Source organism: Chelonia mydas, chromosome 5 (assembly GCF_015237465.2).
Source record: "Chelonia mydas isolate rCheMyd1 chromosome 5, rCheMyd1.pri.v2, whole genome shotgun sequence".
NCBI lineage: Eukaryota > Metazoa > Chordata > Testudines > Cheloniidae > Chelonia > Chelonia mydas.
The window spans coordinates 5,176,076-5,201,412 of record NC_051245.2 but is presented as its reverse complement, the minus strand read 5'-3'; the positions used below and the strand labels follow the sequence as shown (position 1 = coordinate 5,201,412).

General features: G+C 43.7%; 1 protein-coding gene across 25 annotated transcripts in view; it reads right to left on the bottom strand.

Annotated features, from left to right (window-relative positions):
* Positions 1 to 25,337, bottom strand: part of UBAP2 (ubiquitin associated protein 2) — a 130,745-nt gene that overhangs the window by 74,053 nt on the left and 31,355 nt on the right. For 23 of the 25 annotated variants that reach the window (XR_005225878.2, XR_005225877.2, XR_006290936.1 and 20 more), the window contains 5 exons: positions 19,396 to 19,535; positions 13,478 to 13,555; positions 10,833 to 10,943; positions 4,663 to 4,816; positions 2,408 to 2,485 (listed from right to left, as the gene is read on the bottom strand). Coding sequence is in view for 21 of the 25 variants with exons in the window: in XM_043546825.1 (XP_043402760.1) it covers positions 2,408 to 2,485; positions 4,663 to 4,816; positions 10,833 to 10,943; positions 13,478 to 13,555; positions 19,396 to 19,494 (520 nt within the window). In the remaining 4 variants the exon portion in view is untranslated. Of the gene's footprint in view, positions 1 to 2,407; positions 2,486 to 4,662; positions 4,817 to 10,832; positions 10,944 to 13,477; positions 13,556 to 19,395; positions 19,536 to 25,337 lie in introns of those variants that run through there. The other 2 variants (XM_043546829.1, XM_043546838.1) reach the window with 2 other exon arrangements.

Genomic DNA, 25,337 nt, shown 5'->3' with positions numbered 1-25,337 from the left:
ACAGTTGATTACAGTATCTCTGCTGGATAAGCATGCAGCCTACAGAGGGTGAAAATCTCAGAGCAGGGGTTTCTATGGAGGGCTACGCACCACTATTGCCACAGGATTAGCCCCATTCCCGCCACTTTCAGGGATGAGTACACGTCGTCATCTCTCTAAATCAAGTTGTTCTCCTATAAAGGAGTAACATGATGGCCCAGCAAGGATTCTCCTAGAAAACAGCCAGTAAGATTATTCCTGCCTGAGAAGGCAGCTTAAAATAGGAAGGGAGAGCTAGAGTCCATTGTTCAAACATTAACCAACCCCTAATTTTGTATCTGGTGCCTAGATTTCTGAGTGACATGTGGATTAGAAATGCAGATATGAAATAGAAGATAGAAATGCTGCATGGGATGCCTCTGAACGGTGTTATTACTAGATTACATAAAGTGACCAATTTGCTCTCTATTGAAAGGGAAACTTTATCCCGGGTCTCGACTTTTCTATATTTAATGAAGCAGCAAGAAACCAGTTTTTACTGCATTAAGCTGACTGCAGGAAAATTTATATTTCTGCTAATATGCGGAGAGAGAGAGAAGGTCATGTGATCCTGAAAAGAGAAGACTTAACAGTGAGGAAGTGAAATGTACAGCTTTAAGCAATCCCTGCAGCTTTTAAGGATTACTGTAGTAAATTTTAACCTTAGGTATTTTTCTCCCCCAAAATGCACTCATCAACCAATGATCCAGAAGCCATAAGAAGAGAGAGTTTATCATCGACAGTTAAGAGCTACAGATGGCCTTTCATTAAATTAGCTCATTTATGTGACTGTGCAGTCTATTTGTTAGGCAGATATAGAAGTACCACACAATGCAATGAATTGTGTCTGGTTGAAGATGGCACACACAAAGCATTCCTTTTCTCAGTCTGGTATGCCAGCTTTCTATTAGTGATTATTAAATGCCTAGTTGTGAGACATTTAAGAAACTATCTAGCTATCCTACAGCACTTAGCCTCACTACTGTATCTGAGTGCCTAGGGTAACACCAGCAAACTTCTATTAAAACTGTAAAGAGTTGGGTGAATGTGGGAGACTAATTTTTGGAATACATTTCAACTTGGAGGAGGACACCATCAATTGAAAAACATCTAATTTAAATCTTTTTTTTTTTTTTTTTTAATTTCTTTTCCTTACACCTCAGAAGCTTAAACAGAAATTTCACTTTCTCCACAAAAACTGAGCTCCACCAGTTTAGCACCTTTTGTTTTTTGGTGCGAAAACTCAGAAAATGGTAGCAGTTAATTATAACGTCCCCCTCTCTGAACCGCTACTCTGTACACATACTTATCCTGGTATTTGCTGATTCACATGCACAGCCTGGTCATGTTCCTGCACTGCTCTGGAAACTACATGCCCTTGTTTCCTTCCAGTCCTTAAAAGAGCAGGGTTAGATACAGATTAACTGTTGCTATCGTGTCATTGAACATGTGATTATCCTCAGGTATTATGCCAAGGATAGGGAGTACTGCAAAAATATTCCGTGCATATGAAATTAGAAGTATGCTACTTATTGCTTTTATTAGCTCTGACACACTTTTACCCCAGCTCCTCCTAGCAACAACCACTTGTCTTCCAACCCACAAGATACTACGGCTCCCCATGAACCCTCCCCCCATGCTAAAGAAATCACTTCACTCCCAAAAGCCACTTCACCCACTAAATCAACAGAAGCTTCCCCTGACTCCCAAATCCCCGATAAATCCAGATTTCACTCTTCCCCCTTATCTTCAGCGCAACACAATCCAGATTACTTCCTGCAGCTCTTGATTCCCTTTCTTCTCTCACAGTATCCCAGCTTCCCCTTAGCCTTCCATGTCATCTAGCTAGCAAGCCTCAGAGAAGCATGACGACCCCCGCATAGGGTACAAAGCAGAGATGGCATTCTTGACACCACCAGAATCCACTTTGAGGGACTGGCACGAGTACAAGTCAAACTCCTCCACCCCTTCATTATCTTTAATAAAATAACCCAGTGCTGCCCCACAGGCCATAGTGTATCTTGGGGGTCCACAGCTCTCCACTCAGATTTGACTTTCATGGGGTGGCTGGCACTCCCCAAAAGAGCAGGTTATTGAGGGCTCACAGCCCAAATGCTGGATCTCTTTGGGGTCAAGTGACAGATCTGAGTACGCCAGCCCACAGCTGAACCTGCCATGCAGACTTGTGCACCTTGTTTAGGTCACTAAAGCCAAAAATTTCATGAAAATCAAATTACACATTGCTTACTCTTATGGAACCAAAGGGCACAGACTATTGTACGTGGCTGGGCTTTTAAAGCTACTCTTCTTTTTGAGATCTAAAAAAGCCGGTTATCCTTTGAACAAGAGAAAAGCTGTGATTGTCCACACAAAAGCACCACCACATTACCTCTCCCACGGCCACGTTTCCCACGGTCTGAAGGCCTCTCCCCTTGACTGTTGTCCACGCCATTCTCTTCTACTCGAACTGGGGAGAGAAGACAGAAGATTGATAGGGAAGGAAATTTTATCTTTACATTTGTAAGAGGTTTGAAAACAGAGTAGCAACAGATTGCGTAGCTCACAGTTTCTAACGAGCACCTAAATAAGCTGCTGGATTTTCAGAGGTGCTGAGCTGGTACAGCAGGTGAAGTAGAGGTGATGGGAGTTGTGGGTGCTCAGCACCTCTCAAATCAATACACTTATTTAAGCATCTAAACATGGATTTGGGTGCCTAAATGTAAGTTCGTAAATCTTGCACCCTGCATTGTAGAGTGGGGTGGGGGGGCAGGGGAGATCACCTTTCAGCAGGAACCCTACCTGGGGCTGTAGGGGGAAATATGGGGCAACAGGAGCTCTGCCACTCTTTGATGCTTCACACTCTCTCCCTGGCCTGTTCTGCTGACCTGTCTGAAGGGGGACAGGATCATGACCTCACCTCTCTGAGGTGGCAGCTAGCCTTAAACTGAGCCTTCCCTACCCAACCACATTCTGACTGTCCCTTGTAAAAGAACCAGTAGGAACTAGAAGGGGGTGAGGAAGAAGCCTCCCATCTCGTGCCTTCCCTTTCCCTCACCTCACACACAGAGTCCACCAGAATCTGGTCCGTTACATTTAACCTGCATGGGACACAATGTTTGTTTTTTTTACAAGACCTCTATAATTACATTCCGTGGAAAACCTCTGGCTGGATGTTTTGAAGTGTCAGCTGAAATCCAAAGAAGGGGGTCCCTGAAGGAAAATGATGACTCTCACCACTTACTACAGCACTTGCTACTGTTAAATGGAGACTCTGCACTGCACGACTTGTATTCAGCACTGCAATGGGGACATAACTATGTGCACATAAAGGTGCGGAGAGCACATTTTGAAAGATCTAGAACCCATCTGAAAACCCTAAATTCAAGATTTAGCACAGAGCCCAAAACTTGAAGGCCAAGCTGCATTTGTCTCTGGCGAACAAATTCTGGGCAACTATTTTTTGGTTTTGGTGAATTAGGGCTTGTCCACATGGTCAGTACATGGCACACGAGAGCACTGTGCATTCACACTCTGGCTTACCGTGTGCTAAGTCTCTGATAGTCCCTTATTTGTTCTAAACGCAACTTGCAAATTTCATAAATATCCGCTTTACATCATCTTCCAGATCATTAAACGAAACAGCATCTAGATACTATTCTATTCTACGTAAGTTCTTACAGACCCTGATCACTGTAGCATCTGAGGGCTTTTCAGTAGTGCATTAAGTAATGTGACTAACATCTGTCACATGTGGTTCATTCACTCTCATCATCTCTCCAAGGGGAGAATTGTGTGTGCAGTGTACTATTTTGTATGGGTGGAGGTTTTGGGTTTTTTTTTAAATGTACGTATATATTTTCATATGGACTTGGTATGTAATTTTTTTAATATGGTATGGGGCACTTTAAGAAATGGCTTAAATAATGGGTAACATACTCAAAGGTGATCTAATTCAGTACTACCTAACTTTGAAAATAGCGTTTGCAGCATTTAGCACTCTTTTGTGCAATGTATTTGAATCACTGTCCTTGAATACACTGTGGTAATTCTTATAATGTTTAGGTTCACACCAAACCCTTTCTATTTGTGTAGAAGCTTATCTTTTGTGCATGGGTGTGCTCATAATTAATCCCCAGGATATACCAAGGCCTTTTCATTTTCCCTTAAAGGGAAAAACATTTCATAAAACTCAGACCACCCTCAGGTTCTCCCACTCATATGACATGGAATCAAAACTTGGCTATTTGCTTGTTAAAAGAAATGTATGGAAAATGTATCAGGTTTTATCTGCTCTACAATGCTCAATATGAAGTTCTTACGAAGGTTCCATTCCAAATTTAAGTGCCGAACAGCGACTCTCAAAAGATTATGTGATCATAAAAAGGCAGAAGGTATTTCAAATAAATTCAATTTGCCTTTAAAAAGATAAATCAAAAATAAATTCTCTCGAAACCAAGACATGTAACAGCATCATGCATACCTTTTGCCAAAAAACAAATGCAATAACTCAGTCACCACACTGAGGCTCTGCTGGACTTTATTCCATTAGATCCTCTTCTCTTTCATAACTCAACCAACTTCAGCGGCAAGGAAGAGAAAGACCAAGGCGACTAGAGCTTTAAAAATGAAGGTGTCTGTGCTTACACTCTCGGCCACGGTTGCCTCCTCTTCCCCGTCTGTTGGAGCTTCCCCGTCCACGGCTCACTTCCCTGTCCCCTCGCTTTTCTCTGTTCTCTTTGTTTTCTGAACTCTCTTTTCCAAGGCTTTTCTTCTTTCCCCCTACAGTCTCCCATGAAGTCTATTTGGGTGGAGAAGTATTAGACACAACAGATCAAAAAGCAGAGATAACCAGTCAACTTTCCAAAACTTTCCAGCCCAAACCCCAATTAATAGATAAATGGATCTCATGTGTATAAAGCCACAGATGTATATGATGTTTTTCACATGCTAAACTAGGACAGAGAGCAAGGAAGACATCACTGTGTGAGGGGGAAGAAGATACAGCTTTTTGAGAGTGGGTTTTCCCATGGAACATAGGTAGCACACATTTAATATCTCAAATCTTTCTGGCTGCAACTGACTCAGGTTACTTTAAAGAAGTCTAGGTAGACAGCATAGCAGAAAACCTGCTAAGAGGTAGGCATCCATCCTCTCACTCTTTTCAGAAGTCTGACTGGAAACAAACAGGACTGAATCGTTTCATCTCTCAGCATGACAGGAGAGAATGCATATTTGCAACAGGGAGAAAAGAAGTCAGTGAGAGAGCAGATGAATTAGAAAATAAAACAAATGAACTTGGCTTTCTTGGAATCTAAGCACTGATGATCAGAGTATCAGAACAGCAGTTTGGGGAAACTGGGCCAAAACAAGTCAGCCCACTATGCCCAAGGACTGCAGCACATCGCATGTAGCATTGCTGTGTTCAGAAATTGCTGCAATGCCCAAGCAAGAGAAAGCGAAGAATCAAGGCTTGAATGTCAGACCTCTGCTCTCATCTTAAATCCACAGTTACATTCAGGATTCATGTCAGACCCTTAGGAATTACAAAACATTTGTAGGAGTTTAAAATGAAATAGCTAAAAAAAACCTTCTCTGAATAATATGGCAGTTGATAATATATTATGTAATTGTAGAATTAAGCTACTGAGCCATAGTTACAAACCATGCATCTGATGAAGTGAGCTGTAGCTCATGCTCAAATAAATTGGTTAGTCTCTAAGGTGCCACAAGTCCTCCTTCTCTTAAAGTAGGGGAGAAAGATTAAAATTTATTTGCACAGTGTCAGTGTGCTAGGCACTTTATATACAGTTATGAGAATGAAGTCCCTGCCTCAAAGAGCTTAGTCTAGACAAACCACATACAAACAGAGGGCAATGTATACCTCCAACCACCATCTGGAATGCTGGATGAAGCTGTGACCTCAAGAGAAGCAATGGTACCAATCATAATGAAGACCAAGTTTGGCTGCCATTAACTCTAGGTCCTGCCCAGTCTCTCCTGAACTACTCAGGCAAAGTTTCCATTCAACTCAAATCAAAGTCCCCTCTCCTGAGGATGAGCTGTGACAAGCTACCCAATGATGGCTAGACAATGCAAAAGCCCCAAATGTTATCAAGGTAGCAACACAAACTGAATACCGTAATGCTTTAAAAGTAAAAAAATCAAAAATAGTCTGTGCTTCAACTTCTCCACTGGAAAGAGTTAGCACTACAAAAAGTTACTCTGGTGGCTCCCTTTCATGGCTAGCTGATTTTGGGAGGGGGTGGGGGGGGGGGTGAGAGGGGAGAGTGATAGTTACAATCCTATTTCAATTTTTTCTCAGGTGTGAGAGGCTGAAGCACCATAGGTTTGGGCTTCTCCTAAGCTGACAAGAGCCTGGACTATGAGTTGCACAAACAGGTGAAAGAATATGCAAAGGACATTAGTTTATATGTGGTGGAAAGCTTGATTTTCCTCCAGTACAGGAGGATTACCATGGGGTTCCAAGCGCTATGGTGGATGAAGCCTACTTTCATGCTGAAATCCTGAGAAAGTTTGAGACATCTCTGAAAGGAAAGAAAATCTTACAGGGTAGACAACTTACAAGTTACCCTAAAAGGGGTAGGTCTCAAAAGGAGCTGTCGTTATTTTGCTCAGGCATAAGCTGTATGCAAAGACACAAAAGTTGGGTAGAGGCAAACAGACAGGAATTTTTAAAGGCCTCTATACTATTTTCTAACGAGTCTGTGGAATTGGTCTCCCTCAACATGGGGAGAGATGTTTTGCTGGAAACAAAGACTCTGCAATAGCCTCTTTCAGAAGCAGAGGATCACTGCTGGGAAGAGTAGAATTCCTGCTGAAACTGTCCAGGTGTTAATGTGTGTGTTAAGTAACAGGTGTAGAGCTATGAAGCAATCAAGTCCTTCCTTCTCCACTTATAAGAACTTCCACTAAAGTAATAGCTCAAGTGGAGGGTTTCATTAAGCCATTTAATGCTTCTTATGCACAGAAAGAATAATTCCTCTAGAAGGAAGAGCCGAGAGGAGTTTGGATTTCCCTAGGGATATCTTCTAAGGCTAATGCTGGTATCCCCTAACAGGGAACATCTTAGAGGAGAGGAAAGCCAGCATCAAGGTTACTCACTGCCAATAAGAGTCTGCTAAGTAACAAAGTTTTCAGCTGACCTTGTCTGAAGCAGTCCAAGCACCAGCTGCAGATCTGAACTTGGGCAGCAATGTAACAAAAGAGGCCTGTCTCGGGCAAAGTTATTGGTCTTATCTTAAGTGGCACGATGGATTGTTTGAAGGACCACCTTGGCACTCTAGCTTTGAAGGATTTAGCCAGCAAAACAGCTAGTCAGGCATGAAGACAGACGCTGACAATTTGAGTAATATCCCCAGCTGAAAAAGTATCATAGAATAATATCAGGGTTGGAAGGGACCTCAGGAGGTCATCTAGTCCAAACCCCTGCTCAAAGCAGGACCAATCCCCAATTTTTACCCCAGATCCCTAAATGGCCCCCTCAAGGATTGAACTCACAACCCTGGGTTTAGCAGGCCAATGCTCAAACCACTGAGCTATCCCACCCCCATCAAACCCATGCAGACACACGTCCATTGGAACTTAAGTCCAACACCTTAACCTCTCGGCCATTCTGGTGAGTAAAGTAGTCAAAGGAACATTGCCTAATCCCTCCGTTGATTCTGTACATCCAGAAGAGGCTGTTAGAAATACTAGAGACGGGGATCTTCATAAAGCAATTATCAGACAGTCAGACGGTATGGAGGCCTCAGTTCAAAGACATTCTTTGGCAGTCTTTTGGATGCTCTACGAATAGAACTTTTAACTATTTTTTCTTGCTTTTCTGCCATCTCGGCCGCATTAAATAGATTGCTTACAAGTTACTGCAGCACTTTAAGTGTAGCATATATGAACAACTAGAATCCCATGAAAACGTTTGACATCCTATAGTGTCTTTCAGCCAAAGACCCCCAACACACTGATATTATTGATGCACGCTGAAGCTTTTTCATTTCACCTACCACTGGAATGTAGCCACCCGTGGGGCAGTTTGTAGCAACACTACACAACAGATAAGGACAAAGACGACTGCCTAACCAAAAAATTCCTCCTGCAATTAGGTAGACAGAAAAACTTCTCCAGCAGAACTTTAACCAGGACACTAAAGCAAATGCCCTCATTGTAACAAAAAGTGACACAGGGTCTAAGATCCAATTTTCTCCTCTCTCATTCAACAACAGCCCCTGGCTTTAAAGTCCTTCTGTGGCAAAGCATGGTGCTACTGTAATTCTATGGCTGCCAAGGTTGGCGGTGTGGAAGCATACCCTTGTAGAGGGAAGGCTGGGTAGACAGTACCCAGTTCTCAAGAGGTATCCTGGGTGAACTACCAAGAGACTGCCTCAAAAATAATTGAAAAAGCTAGTGAACATGCACAGCAGCAAATTTTAAGAGCAGCTTTAAATCCTTTCATTTCATGTAATTAAAAAAATGTATACTGAGAAACTTGGAAAGCGCTGCTATTTATGACATCAGTATTGGTTCCCAGCAGGCAGGCTCGGTACTACACTGATGTACAACCATCCAAGCCTTCCACACTTCTCTATGGTGAGTGACCGATTTGGAGTGGCTCTCCAAAGGGTGAAAGTGCTATGCTAAGCTATCAGAGTGCTGGCTTGTGTTCATTTACAGAAAGCTTCTCTGCTAAACAGAGAAAACATTCTAAGACACAGTTGTGCTCTAGCCCATTTAGGTTACCCAAAGAAGCAAGTATTTTCAACTTGAAGACCATGAAGATTCAAACTTTTGAAGTCAGACTGAAATCAATATTTGCTACCATTAAAATGTGATTTTTTTTTTTGTTCTAAGTATGTATTTGGTCCCTGCGAGATACCCAAGAAACTCATTCAATGCTTTCTGCTAGTCTTGACTTAACCACCTGTTGTACAGCAAGCAATAGTTAAGGCTAAAAGCTAAAAATAACCCTAACTAAATGTTAGGTGCTGGGGGTGTGCTCCAGAGGACGGTGCTGCTCTGGGGGACTGGGGGCTGCCTGAGCAGTAGCTGGTGCCGCTGGCCCAAGGCCTACCCCAGCTGCTCAGATGGCCCTGAGGTCAGCCGCACCAGCCATTGCAGCTGTGGAAGTCACAGAGGTCCCGGAAAGTCACATGACCTCCATGAAAGACTTGCAGCCCTAGCAATAGTCCACCTCAGAGGACCCCAACATCGAGACATAGGCTGAGCAGAGGAAGGTTTGTTTGTGACTGTTACCAGCTTACTTAAGAATTTCCTGTCCTCTCAACTAGAAAGATCCCAATTTGTGACCCCTACGCTTTAGAAACAGAAACAGGATTAACTGGCTTGTAGCAACATCTGAACAGGACATGTCTTTGCACTGACTCATTATAGGAAAGATAAAGGAAGAGGGTTTAAAAGGAAATGAAGTCCAGGCTTCCCTTCCCAGTTAGGATGAGATGAGGAAGCAGACTGGATCCCATCTGATAAATTTAAAAGGCTCTGCAGGAACAACTTTACGCCCATTTAGACTCTTGTCCACTACTTCTTGGGACAAGAAATTGGCGCTACTCTGTATATTATTAAACACATATTTGGAGATATTCCTCTCCCCTCCTCTTAAAGGAATTCTCACTAATGAGGCTATTAATGAAACAAGTAGCTATTTGCCATGTCCAACTGTTCCATTATTAGAGTTTGAACTGTAACTCCTCAGGGCACAGACCTCATCTTAATTTTACACTTCCTAAGTGCAGTGCGCACCTATGGAGCGATACTGTATATCTACAAGTGGCTGCTTCTCCTGTTACAGCAGTGAAAATTGGCTGTTCATGGCAAACACACAAGGCTGTTTACTCTGGACCATCTCCAACTGCCTGAGACATCAGACTGATTAGACATGGCAGCACATAACACTGCATTTGCCATTAAGTACCAGATCCAGAGGTGGAGCTAAAGTGGTTTTGTTTATATGAAGTCTTAGACCTGGTCTACACTGGGGAGGGGATCGATCTAAATTACACAACTTCAGCTACGTGAATAACTTAGCTGAAGTCGAAATACTTAGACCTACTCACCATGGTGTCTTCACTAGGATGAGTTGACTGCTGCTGCTCCCCCATCGACTCTGCCTGTGCCTCTCGTGGGAATCGATGGGAGAGCACTCGGGGGTCGATTTATTGCGTCTAGAGTAAACCCGATAAATCGACCCCCGCTGGATCGATCACTGCCTGCCGATCCAGCAGGTAGTATAGACATACCCTTAGTGTTTATCAGAGGGACTCAGCAGTAAAGTGACAGGACAGCAACAATATTTTCAAAGCTTAGTTTGGGGTTTGGGTGTTTTGTTGTGCGTGCCTGAGTTTTGTTGTTTTAAACGTTTTGTTAAGGCAAAGTTACAATAAAACATTAACATACTACATCATACATCAGGATCACGTTAATATCCGAAGAACCTAGCTAAAGATTCTGGCTTGCTGGCTGGGAAGCCCTCCTGCTCTGAGCATGCTAAAAAGGGTCACCAAATTTCTCAATACCTATGCTCCTTTTTGTGCTTCTCTTGTGTACTACTTGGCATGAAAGATTTTTTTTCAGTCCAAGGACAGTCCAGATTTTACCATATCAATATGTGAGTGAGAAGTCTCCCCAGTCTTCATTTCTTTTTTAGGGAGAGCTGGAAGGAGATAGAGGGATTGGAGATTCCTGAGGTCAAGGGCTTGATTGTTCCCCCACAATCCACTCCTAGAAAGTGGAAAAGGGACCATAACAAAAATATGCTGTTTTGTTCACAAGTGGATCCTTACTGTGTCTGAGCTTCCTTCCAGCAGTATGTTGATTGCTCTATTCACATCCCCATTACAATCATGTAGCGCCACTATGCATTCATCCTGGTTCTTCCCCGTCACTTCCATGAGCTGGTAAAAAAAAAAAAAAAAAAAAAAAAGTTAAAGACATATTAGATATCAAACCATTATTAAAAGGAATAAGACGAGAATTAGTGCTACTCCAGACTCTCCCAAGAAGAACACTGCTGCTGTACCAAAGACGAACTGAAATGCTATGTTTAAAATATATATATTTTCAAGAATTGCTTGAGATCCCAGAGTCACTAACACCACATTTGCAGACATACAGGACAAATAAATACAGTTTAAGGGTGACCTGAAAAGCCTAACCTTTGCCAAGATCTAAGCTCAGGTTTCTGTGTTTGCTTTTTATTTATAACTTAGGGCACTGGTCCCCAAACTGTGGGTGAGCCCCCCTATGGGAATGTGGAGGAACATTTGGAAGGTGCCCGGGCCAGCCTCCATGGGGAGCAGGGAGGGAGAACCACCCAGCCACACACTGCCCACCAGCTCCGCTTTGGCTCCGGCCCCAGCCCAGGCCCCGGCCTTGGCTCCTGACCGCAGCTCCCGCTCCCAGCCACAGTCCCAGCTCCTGGTTTTGGCCTTGGTCCCCAACCACGGCTCGGTCCCACTCCCAGCTCTCAGCCCCAGCCCCTGGCCCTATTCCCAGGGGGCACACACAGATTACATTACAGGTAAGGGGGGAGTGACATAAAAAGCTTGGGGACCACTGACTTAGGGTCAGATAGCTGTGTACAGCAGAGAAGCGCAAAAGCCTGAGGAAACCTTCCCCACAATAGACCACAGAGCATCATGGCCACAGCAGTCTCTGCAGTGCGCTTTCAGGGGGAGGAGGGATGACTGACTAGATATAATCTTTGTAGTGGCAGATTCACCAACCCAACCTGTCTCCTGTCCCCCCGACAAAAAAACCCAACATGCATGTTGGAAGCCTCTGCCACATTCTGGTCCCTGCAGGTACTGTAGCCCTCCTTTGCAGAGTCTTGGAATCCTATGCATTTCCACACTTAACAGATGCACACAGGTTATGCTACAAGCAGGGAATACACGATTTGGCTCCTGGTGTGCACCCATTGCCATGGCAACTGAGCACATACCAGACAATTGTGTAATGTAGACATCAGGAAAAAGTACGGAATAAAGACCATGCCTCAGACCAGGCTTTATAAATGAAACCGAAGAAAATGCCACTGGAAGGAAGGGAACAGCTGCCATGCAGTCACCCTAAGCTGGACTAAGTGGGTGGACTGCTGGATTCTGCACCAGCTGAAGCTGCTCATTGTTTTTCAACAGTAACCCCAATAGTAGCACTTGGCAGCAAGTGATAATCATAACCCAAGGCACAGCAAGGAACTGAACTCTTTATGCTGCTTAAGTTGCTAGTGATTACCCACTACACCAGGATAATTAGAACCCTAATGCCTTGTACCCAAATCCTGGCATGCAAATGGAAGAGGAACTGATGAGAAGCAGTTTGATTTTACAATGAATTTATTTGCAATTTTAAGCCTACACATGCTATAATGATCTGGGAACTCAGTTTATTTTTTTAAAAAAGATTCAGTTCACCTTTGAGCTATGTTTAAACTTCAGCTTTTCCTGAAAAGCTGCCAAGATGTTAGCAAATGCCATTTACACAGGTGATAAATACTTCCCACGTATGTGTATGCACAAGAGCTAAATACACTTTGGATTATTATATATTATCATTATTATTCTGAAGATTATTAAGCAATAGCAGCTCATTAGAAGGATGCTGTATTTTAGGAGATTAGGGCACGGACAAGGACTAGGTGGATAAGGTTCAATCCAGACAAGCCTAATGAAACACTGGTAGGTCAGAAAAAGCAATCAGAAAAATTGACAAGAATATTGGCACCTCTGACTGAGGCTGGCACTTGTCACTGAGTTTTTCAGTTTGATGATCTTGAAATATCTTGGGCTGCTTCTACCTGGGACGAACATCATTTCGTTTTCATCTGTGCGTTGTGACAGTTTCTTCTGAAAGCTCACCTTGTTACAATCACCCTGAGATTAGATGTGAGCACTATGAGGTCCATAGTGCTTTAACTTGGGCTCATCTAGGAGCTAGTGCAGAAGGCACCTATCTGGTTATTATACAGGGTTTAGCAGACCTGCTTATTGTCCTCTGCATGGCGTTTTGGCTGTTGATTTGGACCAACAAAGCCCTACCTGGTATGAGATATGCCTACCTGGGAGACTATCTGCCCACCTATCCCCCATGCAATACGGCCACAAATGCAATCAGCGGAGGTGTTTAGGTTGATTTAAATGGGAGGAGGCTACTGGCAGGGCATTCTCTGTGAGAAGTCCTGTATTCTGAAACTTGCTTCCCACCACAACCGGGATTCATTAACCTTCAGGGCATGCTGAGAGACCATGGGCTCCCCACTGCCACCAATGGGCTTAATCAAGGGGGTAGGTTGAAGGACAGAGGATGCAATGTGAAAGCTTCAAAGAGATCATTCTGTCCTCTGAAATCTGAGCAAACAAAACCATTAAGCACCAGACTAATGCTACATATAAAAGTCAATGCACCAGTAGTAACATGGGAAACGTACTTGTTTTACTTTATCTTCAAAATCTGCATCATTCTTATCATAGATCATCTGAGCGAGGCGAATCTGTTCTGCTGTTGCCTGAAAAGTGCAAATATCCAGTAAGGGTCCCAAAAAGTTTAATTAAAACATAAAACAAAAACTTGTGACTGTACTCATGCAATTTGCCTCCCACTGTCAACACACACCAATTTTTTCTTCCAAAATTTTTAAAGAGGAATACAAGGAACAGGCTCAGAAGTTACATGAAGAAGGAACTAAAAGGGCCTCGTCTAGACCAGCTTTAAGGTTGGGGAGAAGGTATGTCAAGGATAAATTACACTACAATTGTGACAGTCAGGGAATCTAGATAAATCCTAACCACGCCCCTGTAACAGAATAAAAGTCCTACAGAGTCCAGGGGCTTTCACCTTGTTGTAGGGACAGCTTCCATCTACACTACATCTTTGTCAGTGCGTAACCAAGCCCCTCGACTGTGCTATAGTATTAGATCTCACATTTTCACTTGTGAACAGTCTCTTCTTTTCCCTGTAGGCACTAAACTTGTTTCCTTTGTCTCAATCTGTCACTGAATAATTTTGTTAATGGCTGTTTTTGTTGTTGGAAAGGTTGGTGCTTTGGTTATAGGTTTGGACAACAGACCCACACTGGCAATTTGTCAGGAACCCCAAGAGCCACACTCGACTGGCATAACAGAGCACACGGCAGCTGCCCTCATCTTTCTGGTGAAGCAGCAGCTGCCCATGGACATTAGTGGCCACATCATGTAATGCTACATTTTGATCCATCATGTGGCTTTCAGGGATCTATAGCCTCTGTGGGATAAACCTCTAAAGAAAAAAGGAAGGGGGCTTTGGGCCACCTTTTGCTCATGGGCCTCATTCCATTCCCTCCCGAAACATGAAACCTTTTCTACCTGCTGCACACTAAACTGAATGCTGGGGAGATGACTGAGGTCCCAAATTGATGCTGACACACTGAGAAAGACTTTAGTGAAAAAGGGGATCATAGCTATCCATGGAAGAACAGAGGTGAAAACCCACTGTTGAGGGTGAATCTCATTACTACGAGGCCACCTCAGAAAGGTTGCACAGTAAAATTCTATTCCTTGGCTACGAGTCAAAGTAGCCAACACCTCTTTCAAGAAGAATGCCTGTGCTGTTAGGCGTTTACCACAAGCGCACAAGTTAAAGAAGGCAGACGGCTATCACTCCTGCAACAAGTCTAAACACTGAGTGGAAGAGTTTAAAAATTGTTTTCAACACACCTCCCTCAGCTGCCGACTTACTGAGGAGTCATTGCAGCTGTCCCACCCAGTTCCTTGAGGAAAGTGGCATATGCAGCGATGAAAAGTCAGATTCCAGGCTGCAGGACAATCAGTTTGTACTGATCACAGTACTCAGTCCTTTGCATTTCAAGGTGTCCTACATATATTATCCTCACAGAGTAAGTCAGTGACAGAACTGAGAGAGTATTCAGGAGCTCTTAACTCCCAGCTCTATGTTCAATCCAACAGACCATTTTGCCTCAGTTAAAACTAAGCTTTTCAAATCAGTTTGCACCAAATGCATGTAAGCACACACCAGTAAGCATTTGGGTACCTTTACTGTAAAGGAGCAAGGTCCACCAATAATTTTAGGAACAAAGTCCCAATAAGTAAAAACCACTTGTTAGGGCTTATTTAGTGGCACAATACTCCTGTCACGCTACGGCATCTGTTTCCCCGTTTCTGATAACCTACCCACTAATTTATCTCAGTGAAGAATTTAGACAGTAATCACAACAAACAGTAGATGAAGTGAGCTGTAGCTCACGAAAGCTTATGCTCAAATAAATTGGTTAGTCTCTAAGGTGCCACTAGTACTCCTTTTCTTTTTGTGAATACAGACTAACACGGCTGCTACTCTGAAACAAACAGTAGCATTCCTGAACAGAGACAACTATTTGACCAGAAACAAGAAACCAGTTGTTTTATCCCTGCTCAATGCTTTTAAAGAAGACCAACCATTGTTAGACAAAAAGTAAAATCTTTTGGAACTTGACTGTAATACAAGGTGTGACACATCCACAAAGAAAAACTGAAAATAAAGGCCTTATCTACACTAGGATTTTTTGACTTGCAAATCCCAGTGGGTGCAACACCACTAGTGTAAGTATCAATAGTATCTGTATGTACACAGAGTTCAGGAATGTAACCATTGTCCTATTACCCAGAGTTAGAAGATGGTGGTAAAAGCTCCTGAACCCTGTCTGTACTACGGCTATCTTCAGTGGAGCTGCACCCATTTTGAATTATGAGGCCAAAAAACACAGACAGTTACCAAACCAGCATTAGCCATGGGACGTGTCGCTTTCAATATCTGCAGTCTGGTTTGCCCTTATTGAGTAAGTGTCAACTCTATAACTAGTACTGTATTAGCCCACAAAAGGTTGCGCCCTCATTTTTAGTTCTTATGACTAACAAACAAGACAGCCAAGTTCTACCTGTCCAAAAAACCTTGACCAATCACAAAACACACTCACAGGGATTAATTATTTGTCTTACTACCAACACACAAAATCAGAAAGCAAAAAAACCCCAAAAAATCAACTAACACAAATGTTACAAACCCAGTGTAACAGTGATACTATTCAGAGGAAGGAAAAATGTGTAATGTAATTTCTTATTCAATTCAAATTAAGATCAGCATTACACTGTGGGGTTTTAAGGTGACTTCCGAGGTTAGCAGCATCCTCTCAATTCAGATAAATGAATAAACAGTGACCACAAAGTAAAATACAGCACATTTCTGCTGGTTGGTAAGCTCCTTCACGCAAAAGTGCCAATGTGATATCTGAAGACAGCACAGAGAAAACAGGACAGTCAGTACTTAGAATAAGTAATTCTTCAATTGACCAAACCAGCATCACCTTATGAAAAGGGAGGAGAGAAGAATTTAGACACCACATGGGAAAACTCAGAAGATTTACTGTATCCAAGCTGTCAGGTTACAAAAATAAAGCTTCTCCCCAGGAAAACCACTTTCTGGGTCTCTGCAGTTGAGCAAGACACCAAGTTCAAGACTTACAAATGCAAATCAGAGGGGGAAACTTGGGGTACATAGTAAAAGAGACTACTATATGAAGTAGAAAGTCAGCCTCCCCATACCACAAGTCAATCCAAGAGCCAAGAAGAGGCACCATTCCCCAAGTGAGCACCAGTAGCCTGCTGTATTTTAGGATATGCTGACCTAAGAGACAGACAGACAGGCAGGCTCTTGTCAGCCCAGCAGAACACATGGGTGACTCCTGAAATAATGCCAGATTTTCAGAAGTGCTTGGCATCCAGCAGCTCCCAAGCTGTTTAAAAAATCTGGCTATTAGTGCCCAGCTTCTCTTTCCCTCCCCCACCCTGATGGACTGGCCTAGACCATCACTGCAGGGTTGCTGAGTCTCTAAACAATGGAAAGATGGCCTAAGTCCATCTGGATAGAAAGCTGGCTAGATCGTCGGGCTCAACGGGTAGTGATCAATGGCTCCATGTCTAGTTGGCAGCCGGTACCAAGCGGAGTGCCACAAGGGTCAGTCCTGGGGCCGGTTTTGTTCAATATCTTCATTAATGATCTGGAGGATGGCGTGCACTGCACCCTCAGCAAGTTTGCAGATGACACTAAACTGGGAGGAGTGGTAGATACGCTGGAGGGGAGGGATAGGATACAGAGGGACCTAGACAAATTAGAGGATTGGGCCAAAAGAAGTCTGATGAAGTTCAACAAGAACAAGTGCAGAGTCCTGCACTTAGGACGGAAGAATCCCATGCACTGCTACAGACTAGCGACCGAGTGGCTAGGCAGCAGTTCTGCAGAAAAGGACCTAGGGTTTACAGTGGACGAGAAGCTGGATATGAGTCAACAGTGTGCCCTTGTTGCCAAGAAGGCCAATGGCATTTTGGAATGTATAAGTAGGGGCACTGCCAGCAGATCGAGGGACGTGATCGTTCCCCTCTATTTGACATTGGTGAGGCCTCATCTGGAGTACTGTGTCCAGTTCTGGGCCCCACACTACAAGAAGAATGTGGAAAAATTGGAATGAGTCCAGCGGAAGGCAACAAAAATGATTAGGGGACTGGAACACATGATTTATGAGGAGAGGCTGAGGGAACTGGGATTGTATAGTCTGCAGAAGAGAAGAATGAGGGGGGATTTGATAGCTGCTTTCAACTATCTAAAAGGGTGGCTCCAAAGAGGAGGGATCTAGACTGTTCTCAGCGGTGGCAGATGACAGAACAAGGAGTAATGGTCTCAAGTTGCAGTGGGGTAGGTCTAGGTTGGATATTAGGAAAAACTTTTTCACTAGGAGGGTGGTGAAGCACTGAAATGGGTTTCCTAGGGAGGTGGTGGAATCTCCTTCCTTTGAGGTTTTTAAGGTCAGGCGTGACAAAGCCCTGGCTGGGATGATTTAGTTGGGGATTGGTCCTGCTTTGAGCAGGGGGTTGGACTAGATGACCTCCTGAGGTCCTTTCCAACCCTGATCTTCTATGATAAGTCCTTCATAGTCAGTGTCAACCTCAATGCCTTCACAATACGAATCTTTTTTTAATCTTCATTGTACCACTTCCTGTGGGTACACCCCACCTCACAGGTCTCTGGAAGCTTTCTGGATCCTGCTGCAGATGCCTTTTTGAGTGTGGTCCCTATTGGCCACTGAGAGAAGCTTCAGTCTTCCACGCAAGTTCTAGCACTAACTACAGATCCTCTAGCACAGTGGTTTTCAACCTATTCTCCATTGTGGGCTGCATACGCAGCTCTCTCTGTGTTCTGTGGGCCGCATCCACACAATATATATTCCACCTGTATGGCCACATGGGCTGCAGCTGTGTGCTCATTGGGCCGCAAGCGGCCCACAGGTTGAGAACCACTGCTCTAGCATCAAGATTCTAGCCTCTGGACAGTAGAAAGAGCTGAAGTCTGAAAAGATGTGAAGAGCCTGTGGGATAAGATCCTGGCAGAAGACTAGCAGACAGCCTTGCAGTTCCTTGCTGATCTGGAGCACTGCTGAAGAACGCAAGACTAGCGTGGATGTAGGAATATGGATCCCAGGCTTGAAGCCAGCAAGCAGTTTGCTCAGTAACCCAATACAGTATTAAAATACAAGCTACCGGACATGCTTGCCAAACTGATGCAATGCTTTCTTCCCTCCCCCACTCTCAGTCTTTACTAAACCTAGGGCAGCGGTTCTTAAACTATGGGGCAGGCCTCCCAAGAGAGGCGAGGGAATGTGTCAAGGGAGGTGGGAGCTGTGCGCTTTTCACTTATTTATTTTTTGGAGGGGGGCGGGGGGAGGGGAGAGCTCTAGCTGTCAGCCCCAGGTGACTGGTCCTTATGCAGAAGGGCTGTGCATACCCAGGAGGCAGGGATAAAGGGGACAGCTGCAGTCCCGTCACCTGGGCTCTCCCCCCCACCCCCAATCCCTCACCTGGAGGCAACTCAGGCTCTCGTTCCCCCCACCTCATTCCCTCACCAGTAGGCAGCCCGGGCTCAGGCTCTCCTTCCTCCCCTGCCCCATCCCTCACCTGGAGGTGGCAGGGTTGCAGCTCTCAGCCCCGCGGAGGCAGCAGCAGCACAGAACTAATGGTGGCAATGGGGCGCCAGGTCTGCTGTGACAAGTGATACTGACGAATATCACTTTTCATATTGCCTTCCTTACTTCTGTGCTGTGCTGCCTTCAGAGCTGGGCACCTGGCCAGCAGTCACTGCTCTCCGCTATGCCTTCAGAGCTGGGTGGCAGTATATGTACTTGTGGGAGGGCGTAAACAACAACTACAGACACAAAGAAGGGGGCCCAATCAAATACGTTTGAGAAACACTGACCGTGGGGATGGTTGCAGATCATAATATGCCATTTACTCTCAACCTGAAAGACAGACGTTACACAACACCTACCTGTACGACTTGTTTCTGTGGTTGTGCTGGCTGCGTGGTTGAAATCTGTGTTTTGTCCCGAGTGCCCCGGGTACGTTCACTGCCCACCGAAGTCATCATATACAGTATATACAAAACAATGTATGTACAAAATAGAAAATCTGAAATAAAAGGAAAAAACGTATCAGCTGGTTAAGACAGGATACATATCCTTGAACCACAGTACCAGAGATATTACATATCCAAACTCAAGGAAGAAGGGTAAACTCATCCACATGATTTATTGCCTGTCTCTTACCATTAAGGCATGAAAATACAACTTTTTCAACTGGCTAGGAGCAAAATAGCATACACAGAGACAACTACTGTGAGTACTTAGGCAAAAGACAAATTCAATGCATAACTGGCCATCGGCATGGACAAATATTCTTAAATGCATCTGCAGTAACTACATACAGAAATTAGAAACACCGCTGCATGCCCAATTTTTTCAAATACAGGCCTACAGTAGTTAGGAGCCTTTTTTAGAAGTTACCTAGGAATTTTATAGCTAATCCTATTATTGCTATATCCTGGTCTAATTTATTATTTTTCCATCTTCTTCCTCTTCCATTTACACATAAATACAATTTTTATTGACCAAGACTGAACTCAGCCATTAAGATTTCTGATGTGATAGTTAAAATGTATTCAATAGATTCTGAAGAGAAACACAGTATTTCCTGAACTCTTACATATTTAATTGGAAAAAGGCTGCCTTTACCAGGAATTGACTGTAGCATGATCTGAACCGGAAGACCGTGTTTCACCTGGTTTTATGAATAGGTTTGCCAAAGCCAAACAGTCCTTCAGACTAAATTTGTCTACAGAGCTCCAACATGAATAAACCTTCACAGCAACTGCACTTTTGCATTCAAAGGACCCAAATCAAACAGAACACATGTAATTGAAGCTCAGCTGGCAGTGTGATCTACATGAAAACTAACATACTAAGTAGTAGTGGACACTATTTAAACTAAAAAGTGCATCAATTATGTCACACACTACCTCGCCTTGGCTGTTCAGTAATACTTCACATATGCATTGCAAGACAACCACCTTCAGCAGAGTTTAAAGTAACTTCCTTTGATAAAAGTTCTTTAATGGTAAACTTGAAATACTCATATATCCACTAGCACTTCTTTACACAAACAGCTTTTGAACTATACTATCTGGAAAAAACAGTTAGCGTCCCTCTGAATTCCAGTACACTGAAGATTTAAGTTCAGGTAAGCTAATTATACCTTTGAATCACTTTTGTTTTGTGCTGCCCAGGACATCATAATTTGAATCCAACTTATAAGCAATGAGTAAGGTACTGTGTACACAGAGTCTGGAAAAAGCATTACTACATTTCAAAGACTAAGGCTGATAGTTTCACACTTTGGTACCTGAAGTTACGCACCTAAACAAAATCAAAATGGCCCCATTGTTTAAGAGGTGCTGCACACCTGCAACTCCCACCGACTCCAACTTGAGTTGTGTGCACTCAGCCCCCCTAAAGCCAGCCCATTTTTGTTAATTGCTAATTTGCTAATTAAAGATTTGGTTCCCTAAAGCTAGGCACTCACTTGAAATGTCTAAATCTACTTGCACTAAATAAGTTCGTCTCTATATTATGGAAATATCCAAGTTTAACATATGGTTGGAGCTCCGCTATTTTATAACATGGTTTCTTTTTGTCTGTACAAACATAAACCAAATGGAACCATGTTAAAGAACCAGGTTTTAACCTTCGATGCCTAGGCTAACACAGAGTTCCTTATAATAGGGTTATAACCTTTTTTGCCTGCCCACACAGACCAAAATAAACCATTTTATTACACAGCTGTGCCACAACCACCTTTCACAACCATGTTTACTTTCCAGTGTGAAACAACTCTTTAAAACACACACACACAGTTTTAATTCTATTGGGAAATCAAACTGTACAGCATGGTTTGGCCTGACAGCATGCACAAAGACAAATACTGTTAGTGTTATAGCAGAGGTTGTTTTGAAGTGTTAGCCCTGATTAGAGACCCAGATTAACACCCTATTTTTTAACCCAGTTATTACTCAGCTTCACCCCATCCATGCTGACCAGCAAGCTAGTGTTATAACCTGGCTCAGCTGCAAGCAAGAACAATCATGCTTACAGTCTAGGGTTGCCAACTGTTTAATCGCACAAACCTAAACACCCTTGCCCTGAGGCCATGCCCCTGCCCCACCCTTCTCCGAGGCCCCCCCCCCCAATCACTTGCTCTCCCCCACCCACACTCACTTTCACCATGCTGGGGCAGGGGTGCGGGAGGGGGTGCAGGCTCTGGGAGGGAGTTTGGGTGCAGGAGAGGGCTCAGGGCTGGGGCGCCGGAGGGAATGAGGGCTCCAAGCAGCGCTTACCTCGGGCAGCTCCCAGAAGCAACCAGCATGTCTGGCTCCTAGGTTCAGGGGCAGCCAGGCAGCTCTGCACGCTGCCCCTGCCTGCAGGGACTGCCCCCAGAGCTCCCATTGGCCACGGTTCCCAGCCAATGGGAGCTGTGAAGTTGGCACTCAGGGCAGGGACAGTGCGCAGAGACCCCCAGCCGTCCCTCTGCCTAGGAGCCAGAAAGACGTGCCAGTCGCTTCCGGGAGCCATGCGGAGCCAGGGCAGGTAGGGAGCCTGCCTTAGCCCTGCTGCGCCACCGACCAGACTTTTAGCGGCCTATTAAAATCTCCTGGATTGGTTTCATTAGCCACCAGGAGACTGATTCTGATTCCAGGAGACTCCCGGCCAATCCAGGAGAGTTGGCAACCCTATTAGAGTCACAGAGTACATCTACACAGCAAAACACAACAAAGAAAAAATATGACAGCAAGTCTCAGAGCCCAGGTCACCTGACTTGGGCTCCCAGTATGGAGCTAAAAATAGCAGTGTAGCTGTTAGGGTGCAGACTGGAGCCCAGGCTCTGAGTTCTGGCAAGGTGGGAGGGTGTCAGAGGCCAGGCTCCAGCCCACACCCTAACGTCTATACTGCTATTTTTAGACCTATTATGGGAGCCTGAGTCAGTTGACCCAGGCTCAAACACTTGCTGCAGCAGGGTTTGGTTTTGTTTGTTTGCTTGGCTATGTAGATGTACCCACAGAGTTTAAGGCCAGAAGGAACTGTCAGATCATCGAATCTGACCTCCTGCACATTCACAGGCCACTAAACCCTACACTGTTAGTCCTGCATTGAGCCCAGTAATCTGGATTAGAATAATGTATTACAGCCCTCCAGAGACTAAAATTTAAGCATGTTTCTTAAAAACCATTGTTGAAAGCCCGGTGGAGATGCAACCTTACAAATAAAAACTATTACAGTTGAACCTCAGGGTTACGAACTGACCAGTCAACCAAATGCCTCATTTGGAGCTCAAAGTATTCAATCAGGCAGCAGCAGAGACCAAAAAAAAAAAAAAAAGAAAAAAGCAAATCCAGTACAGTACTGCGTTAAACAAACTACTAAAAAAATAAAAGGAAAGCAGTACATTTCTTCGGCATAGTTAAGTTTCAAAGCTGTGTTAAATCAATGCTCAGTCGTAAACTTTTGAAAGAATAACCATAATGTTTTGTTCACAGTTATGAACATTTCAGAGTTACAAACAACCTCCATTCCCAAGGTGTTCAAAACCCAGAGGTTCTACTCTTCTCAGCTTGTATTCTGGTAGCTCCCAAATGCCACAGACACATGCTGTACATTCACACATCCTGGGTTGCTGCGCACTAACTCACCATGTAGACAGGTCCTAAGAAACCATGCTTTAAATGGTTTTATTGCACCACTGCACCTACTGTGTACCAGCCAAGGAAACAGCACCTTTCTAGCAACAAGAGGGTGAGGGTCATGCTCTACACAGATGCTAACATTACTCCCTAACTCAGCATTGATAGGGCCCTGCTGTATCACTTCCTCACTAGAATTTCACCAAATTCCCACAATCATCCTTTACAGCGGTATAAGAAGAAATACCAGGATGGCAACAGACACCTGCTGCTTTCTAAATCAGAGGTTAGTATGGTTCTGAGAATTTTCAGTATTAAGTGGATATTGCTAATTATTTAAGATGTGGTTTAACAAGAGCCTCTCTCCCTAACAGACTGGCTTCTCCTTCAGCTTGATCCTGTAGGTTAGTGAAATCCTTTTGACAGTCTGTTGCCATGGAAATGACCAGTATGTCACAAATTCAAGCATCACATCTTGACTGCAAGATCAAGTGAGGAGGATAAGATGGGCTGGGAGGATAGAACTCCTGGTTAAAGATCTATTCAGGAAAGTTACAAATCCATTTGTCAGCTTTTTGTGTGTCAGAACAGTCCATGTTGATGTCTGGCCCAGTGTGAAAATCCCTTGATTGCCGTTCATATTTGACCTTGCAAAGATAAGTATTCCAGATACACTGCTGCTCCAATATGCACCCGGAACAGCTGTTTTTTGAATAAATGGATTCATGTTAAGCTACAGACCTTTACAGCACAAGTGTTGGAGGAGGGGGAAAGTGCTCCAGTAACACAACAGACTGGACTTTCAGACACTGCTATAAAGAAGCAGTCACACTTTCCCTTACGACAGTAAAAACTCTGCTACTTGGGATCAGTTTCAGCAAATCATCCCAAGCCCACTGTAAGTTAAGCTCACCCTCATCCGGGAGATACTAATTCCCTCTAATAGAAACCCATCTACTAGCTAAAACCCCCTCAATTTGAATACTGTTTAGCTTCTCAAGTGCTAAAAAACTCCTCACTGGAGGAGATCTGAAGGAGACCAGCCCTGAGCACTTTCAGAACGTGATGCAAAACTCAACTTTAGTAATATCTCACAAAAGCCTTGCCACTGTAAAAAAAAAAGCTAAAGAATGAATTTGTAGAAGTCTCCAAGTACAGTGGCTGGCTAAACCGCAAAGTGGAGAAGAGCAGGGACATTTACAGACAAACAACTCTTAAGTTCATATTTAATGCCATTGATTGTACAGAATCTAGCACAACGGTGCCCTGATCCTTGATTGGGATTCCTAGACAGTATCATGAATACAAGAATGCCTGAGAAATATTAAGGAACAGCAATAACTGCTCCACACTAAAGGTTGAATGCAGCTACCTAGTTTCCCAATGTAGTCCCAATTTTCATGTGCCAACTCTGAACTTTCCTCAAGAGAAATCAGTTCCCCCAAAGGTTCACACACCTCATCACAGGGTAGAATTCCTGAGCATTTGGTTTTGTTTTGAGGAGGGAAAATATCAAGAGAGGAGTTTATAAAAGTTAGCACTGAAAAAAGTCCTTGTAATTTTTGAAAGGTTTCATAACTTTTTTTGGATCTTCTCTCCAAGTGCGCTTGGCCTACAAATTTGACATTTATTTCGTTGGCCTTGCTAAAGAGAAGTGGTTTTACTGAGAGGGTACTCCCTGTATAATGAGCCACGGTAGAAAACGCTCAATGCAGAAGTGTGTATATGGCTTAAAAGTGGAAGGATTAACTACCACACTCATACTAAGCTATCCAATTGAGCCCACCCCAAAAAATACCCTTTCCAAAAATTCTTCCTTTAAAAAGGAAGAGTCTGGCAATGAACAGTTAGAGGATATAGCCATTTGCCCACGGTCATATCATCTTTCAGTATTCACTATCATCTCACCTGTCCTTACACTGCCCACCCACTCTTAACCACAGAAAATTTGTGTGAGTGCGTACACACACCCACACACCCACCCCCCCAAACCAGGAGATTACAAAATCCCATTTCCCATTACACTAACATATACTATAAAATTAGTCACTGCAAAAAACCTACACATTCATTCTTACATAATATTGTTACTGGAACAATCTTGTAAGGTCTACATATACATTTACATAAATTTGCACCTAAATCAACTAATTTCATATATCAAAACAGATCAATAAATTCAATTCTACTCAAAAATAGTT